This window comes from Phalaenopsis equestris, unplaced genomic scaffold (assembly GCF_001263595.1).
Source record: "Phalaenopsis equestris unplaced genomic scaffold, ASM126359v1 Scaffold000436, whole genome shotgun sequence".
Taxonomy (NCBI): Eukaryota; Viridiplantae; Streptophyta; class Magnoliopsida; order Asparagales; family Orchidaceae; genus Phalaenopsis; species Phalaenopsis equestris.
Window position 1 is genome coordinate 1,115,944 of NW_018164877.1, and position 6,636 is coordinate 1,122,579.

A 6,636-nucleotide genomic window follows, 5' to 3' on the forward strand; every position below is an offset into this window, starting at 1 on the left:
GAATCTCTTTAACAGAGTCTTATTCTAATTTTTTTTTTTTTTCTAATGAGTAGTTCTTTGTAAGAAAAAAAAGACCGTTAAGGCTCAACTTTCCTAAAATTAAATAAAAAAAGACCATTTCAATTAAAATAATCATTCAGATTTAGTCTCTTATTTTCAATATATTATTGTTTTTTTAATAAGATATTTTATAATATTTTAAGGCATTTATGTACATACCACTCAATTTTTATATATTTACATATCCAACCCCTAATTTATTTCTTCTTACTCTTACATTTATATTACCCTAACTTTCATATCATATACTATACATTTATATATATATATATATATATATATATATGTCATAAATATTCTTAACTATAGTTGATTCATTCAATCTCTCGCTTCCCTTTTTATTTTTGGAAAGATTCCCTTGAGTTAATTCAGATGGCATCGGCTAGAAGCTCTGAAAGCAGACAGCTGGTTGTAAATTTAAAACACTTGTTATCTGTAATATACATTCGCATCATTTAAACAGGGGACCCAAACAGGGCTTTTGTAACGGTCGAATTTATTCTTTCTATGCCGAGAAGATAGCTCACCTTCTTCTTCCTCTAACGGTTCTATCTCCGCTTGGAGTTTTCTTCAAGAACCAGCAGCTGTTTCTTAAATTCATAGCTCCCAATCCCCATCTTCCTTCCCAGAGAGAGCAAGCCGCGAAGAAAGAAAAGGCGGTGAGGAGGCCGCTCCTCACCCACATCGATATGGGTTGCTTCTTTCTTTGTTTCAAGGGCTCTAATGGCCGTAGAAGGTGCAGGAAGCACAAGAAATCATCACCTGTAAAGTATGGTGGTTTTGGTTTTTTTTTTTTTTTTTTGCTCTTCTCGCTTAAATTTTCAGTTTTTTTACTCCCTCGGGCGATTACACAGGAGAAGGAGAGCTGCGCCTATTTCCGCTCGATCTCTTCCGGCATTGAAATCATCGCTGAAACAGCAGCTGCTGCGGTTAACCCTTTTCCAAAGCTAAGGCATGCTCCGTCTTTTTAACATTTTGTCCTTTTGGTTTATGATTGTAATGTGTTTGTAAAAATGTCGACTTGAGGAGAAAAGTTAAGTTTGTTTATTTGATGGCCAGCGAAAACGAGGAGCAAGGAACAGTTTCTAATATCAGGAAGAAAGTGACTTTTGATCTGCATGTTACCACGTTTGAGATTGTGCCTTTTCATGAAGACTCGAAAGACTTTACTGAAGATGGTGAGATTGTGAGGGAAGCGAAGGAGGGGAAGAAGGATAAGGAAGAGGAAGAGTGCAATCATGAATCGAAGATTGCAGCAGCTTGTCCTCCAAATCATAGGTATCAGAACTGTGACAGCAGCGATGATGAGGGCTTGGATGAAGAGGATGAAGCTTCAGATGATGATGAAGAAAATGAATTTGATGAAGGTGATGACATCAGCATCAATGGGGATGAAGAGGAGTCTTATGATTCTTACTTTTCTCTTCATATGGAGGGCGAAAGTAAACACTTTCACGATGTTACCAAACCCAATCATACTACTACTGAATCTAATACAGACGTGGAGCTGCCCTTTTCCTCCAAAGCAAGTGTTAGAGACCGGAGCAGGTATATCAACTCTGTTTTGAACCCAGTAGAAAATATTTCACATTGGAAAGAACTTAAGGTTCGGCCTACTTCAAAGAATCCGAGCAACAAGAAATTTGAACCCAATACTAGATCATTCATTAGTCCAGAACCCACTTTTTCAGAGGCTGAAAGACCCCACAAGTCATTCTCTTCAAACCCAAATCCTGATGATTTTGGCAAGCAAGAGATCGCCTTGGATGCAAGCCTTTCAAACTGGTTGGTTTCTCCAAATAATTCGAAACCTGAACCGCAAAGGAGCAATTCAATGCTTTCAAATTCTTCAATAAGCCAGGAGGAGCGCCCGATTTTAGGAGCTCTAACCATTGAAGACATAAAGCACTCATCCAGAACTTCATCACCGAGGAAGTCCCCGAGCTGGAGTGCTGAAGAAGTTCCTATTGTGGGAACAGTGGGTGGATACTGGAGTTCTAAATCTGGGGAGGAGTCGTCTTCTTCATGGAGCTCTATATCTGAGGAAAGAGGGATTCCAAACACAACTGGCAAATACAGAGAGGTGAAGAAAAAAAAATGAATAGGAGGCATGAGTTTTCTGTAAAATCGAAGCAAACTGATTGCTTTTTATGTTTTTTGCAGGATAAACGGGTGAATTTATACTTCACTCCGTTCGAAACAAGATTGGAAAGAGCCCTCAACTCTGAAACACGCAGTAATGTGGAATACACTGCTTGATTTAATCGTATGGTTTCTTATCACTTCTAGCACTAAAAATTTACCAGGAAAGTAGTCTGTGATAGAATTTAACCAGTTGATTTTTTTATTCTTTTGTTGTTTTTTTTTTTTTTCTTACTGAGCTAGCCTTCTCTTGTCAATGTGTGTCTAGTCTCATTTCTTGTTGCAGCAACAGTGTACTTTTGTTTCAGCATCTCTCAATAAATTGTGCGACTATTAAAGGGCTGCATTTCATGTATAAATTTGTTTCAGTTGAATTATCTATTAGTTAGCAAATGTTTAGATAATTTGTTATTGTTCTGAAATAGTTGTAGGGCTGCTTAAAATTTAGGTAAGTTGAGCAAATTCCAAAATGACTCCAGGAACTTTAAGACTTTTCAATCAATCATACGGTATTATATTGGATATCCCAAATGGGAGATTAAAGGTTAGGTAGAATTGTTTGGAACCCAAAATAATTAAATAAATAATTAAAAATTAAAAAATAACTTCAGTTATAGATTTGGAGTCAGTAATTGGCCCTGGCTTGGTTTGGTTTCTAAAACTATTATTCTGAGACTAATTAGAGATTTGTCCATTTGCTTTTCCAAAAAAAATTTTTACCTTGCATATTTATTATACATTTATAATTCAATAACATAAAAAGATGGTGATGAGACGTGCAATGCTCTATAGCGCTGAATTTTGACCTTTAAAAGAGAAGCATAATACTAAGTTGTGTTGCCAAGATGAGAATGATTAGGTGGATGAGTGGCTTTACAGTTAGAGACAAAATGTGAAATGAATATATCCGTGAGAGCGTTGGTGTAGCTCCAGTGACGGACGAGCATTAGAGAGAATCGCCTTAGATGGTTTGGTCACATTAAACGTCAACCATCTGATGATCCGATAAGAAGAGTAGATGTTTTAGATTCGACTTATGTTAAGAAAGGCAGAGGTAGAGCTAGGAAGACTTGGGCTTATTGTTAAAAAAAAGATATTAATTTATTAGAACTACATGAAAATATGACACTAAATAGGATGCAATGGAGAAAAAGGGATCATGTAGCCAACCCCACGTAGTGGGATTAAGGCTTTGTTGTTGTTTAATAACATAAAAAATTAAGATTTTTCATCTCTTTGTTTAGGAATCTATAGGGATATTCAACTCAAATTATATCTTTTTTTAATTTATTATCATAAGTTTTGAACATTACTCCAATTTTATGATTGATGCATTTGATCTAAAATATTAAAACTCTAAGCAATCAAAGAGCGCACAATCACATGTATTTATTAGTATATTATTGTTGTCTTCTTTCCCAATTTAGTAGATAACGCTAATCATTTTTGGTCTAATATCATCATCATCATTAGCCTTATCCCAATAATTTGAAATTTATTAGTGTAATTTTTGCTTAAAAACTCATTAACCTATCCCTACTGCTTTGAATCTCTTGGCTATTCTTTGCCTTACAGCATAAGCAAAGGGTGTGATAGCTTGTTGCGTATAACTATAGCTCCTTATTATATTAATAATCATATATTTATATGATATATTATTAACTATTTGTGGGGGATAAGCATAATTATTTTATCATGTATCTTTTTTTCTTAGGATTCCAACAATTTGTATGCTTAGTTATTGGAAATCAAAATTTATCTTAGGCTCCATATATTATCTAAAGCATTTTAAATGCAATAAATTTAATTTTAAGTAAAAAAAATGAAAAATAAATTTATGAATTTATTTGAAAAAATATTAATTTTCATCTATTTTTAAACTGCACTAAGAAAATGTGCTTGAAAAACAATTCCAGAAGTTTAAACCTTGGAAAGCAACTCTGTTAGAACAGTAGTGCATCCTTTTATGGTAGAGGTGTAATAGAAATCACAATTGAAGCTGAATTTTAATTTTTTAGTAGCCTACGTATATTTGCTTATATTTTTTTATTCACTTGAATCTCTCATAAGAATACTGAACCGCACTCAAATCCTTTCTAAGGGGTTGTTTGGCTTGGTGAAAATGAGATGTAATATGAAAAGTTTGTAGAGTACATGATTTACAATGTATTTGAAGTACTTTAAAGTTTTTCTGTTCATTGTAAAATAAATATAGTTTTTTTTTTCTTTTTTTGATTTGAAGTTGGGGGTTGTGGGTGGCGGCACAATGGACAATCGGCGAAGGTGGGCGGAGGCCAGCGGCTTGCCTATAATATTTTACATGAATGTTGATTCAAATTTAGCCAAATAGGCCGAATTCTAAATTCAACCAAAATGAACTACGATTTAAACTTCAAATTCATTTATTCCTTACGTTATATTTGTACTTCTTCATATCAAACATATAATTTTTCTCTAATTCTTGCAAAAGAATTACAACACAACACAAATTCACTCAACCAAACAGCCCTCTAAACACTCAATGCTTGCGACATTGATTATCATTTCCGCTAATCTCAAAACATTATCCAAATTTTCCTTAGCATCCACTACGACGCTACTTAGAATGTGGTTAGTCTAATACATTGTGTTTAATTAATTTAGTAAATCTATTGGTCGATTGGTAGTAAAAAATGATGAAACCTGACAATAATTAACACATTTTAAAAGGAATGAACGTTTTAGATAACTTTCAGAACTTTAACAACATGCAGAGGTTGCTAGGGCTGTCGAACACTAATTATTGATGAACATTTTATCCATATTTTCCTCCAATCTTGATTGTCACTGTAGCTACAACAATTATTTCACGAGTATAATTTTTTCACATTTTCTCTGCAAGCGTAAAACCACTTTTCCACCTAAGTATTCTTGTCTCATCAACTTTTATTAAACCACTTTCACATTATGTTTTAAGAGTAGTTAAAAGTTGCTGGGACGATGATGCTTAGATTTATGATTTGTTCTTCACTCAGAGACAAAATATGACATAAATATATTTGTGCGAAGGCTAATTTAGCTACACTGGCATACAATATTAGAGGGAGTCATCCTAATGAATTAAGAATCAATGCTCGACCAACAATAATCTTCGACGAAACTAACATTACTAAAATGTTAAATGATCCGGCTTGCATTATATCTAATTCTTAGATATAATATTTGTCACCATAACTACACCAAACCTTGTACAAGTTTATTTATTTCACATTTTATTTTCCAAATGGAAAGTCAATCATAGTACTAAGCATGCCGTTGCCGCAAACCCCATACGCGATTGAGTGCACACCGAAATATGTTGTTAAGATGAGATATTTCATAAGATGTAACAATTTTCATTGCACACTCAAGTGAGAAGTCTAATTTCCACATCTAAAACGAAAATTCACATCGGGATCTAAGTTTTCAATTCTAAAATGAATGAAATCTAATTGATATGCTTTATCTGCCGACTCATTCTTAGCAACTCATTCTCAGTAACTTGTACTCGATAATTCATACTAGACTGCTCATACTCATTTGCTTGTTAGATCAGGCATAGATACCCGAAAGGCCTGCTGGGTTACCTCCAGATCTTTTCTGTCCATTGAAAGGATGCAAAACGTTGCCGTTCACATTCTACAAATAAGCTTCCTTTTTTGCTGGAATAAAGATGACTGCTTCAATCTGTGTATGTAGCCGTTGCTTTTCTAATATTTAAAAAACTGGTGGAGTCTTTCATTGCTGACGACTATACTTAATTAAATGATATAGATTAACTAAATTTACTTTGTTGTTGATGTAAGGATGACTATTTCTCATGATGTCTCCATATCATATCTAAATTAGTAGTTTATTATTTTGAACTAAATTATTTATTTTTATTTTTTTTTTCAAAAAAAAAAATTCTATCAAAAGACATATTAATCAAATTTTTTTTATGAAATTTTAATATGGAGGAATTTTTTTTGGCAAATGCAAAATATATTTATTAGTATATATGCTCCAAGGCAACTTAGAACTTTATTCATATATGTTTATTATAATTCTACAATATATAGAGAGAGATGGGAGAGAGATGGAAAATATTTGCGTACATAAGACGTATGTAGCGATGCGTACGTCCAGGGGTTATAAAGGGGGTACAGGATGGTTATATCGGGGTTATACTCCTCTGTAATTCTCTTGTAATCTCTTTGTAAACTACATATAACCTACAAATGAGTTCCGCACTTCTGTAGTTTCATAGGTACAAATAAGTTACACGGAGGTTATAATGGAATTACACGGAGGTTACAGGGGGTATAACCTGGATATAACCCCCATGTACGCCCTGAATAACCCCTGACGTATGCAACGCTGTGTACGAGAGAGAGAGAGGAATATTTACATGCATACCACTCAATTCTTATGTAA

General features: G+C 33.8%; 1 protein-coding gene across 1 annotated transcript; it reads left to right on the plus strand.

Annotated features, from left to right (window-relative positions):
* Positions 1-749: 749 nt before the first annotated feature.
* On the plus strand, positions 750-5,966 carry LOC110027684. The gene is made up of 5 exons (XM_020729201.1): positions 750-843; positions 886-1,012; positions 1,120-2,143; positions 2,224-2,326; positions 5,777-5,966. The coding sequence occupies exons 1-4, from the start codon at positions 750-752 to the stop codon at positions 2,317-2,319; spliced, it is 1,341 nt and encodes a 446-aa protein (XP_020584860.1). The 3' UTR covers positions 2,320-2,326; positions 5,777-5,966.
* The last annotated feature ends 670 nt before the right edge of the window (positions 5,967-6,636 follow it).

Coding starts and splice junctions, on each gene's coding strand:
- LOC110027684 (XM_020729201.1), top strand. CDS start 750: ATGGGTTGCTTCTTTCTTTGTTTCAAGGGCTCTAATGGCCGTAGAAGG. Junction 1,013..1,119: donor AACCCTTTTCCAAAGCTAAG/GCATGCTCCGTC, acceptor TTTGATGGCCAG/CGAAAACGAGGAGCAAGGAA. Junction 2,144..2,223: donor CAACTGGCAAATACAGAGAG/GTGAAGAAAAAA, acceptor TGTTTTTTGCAG/GATAAACGGGTGAATTTATA.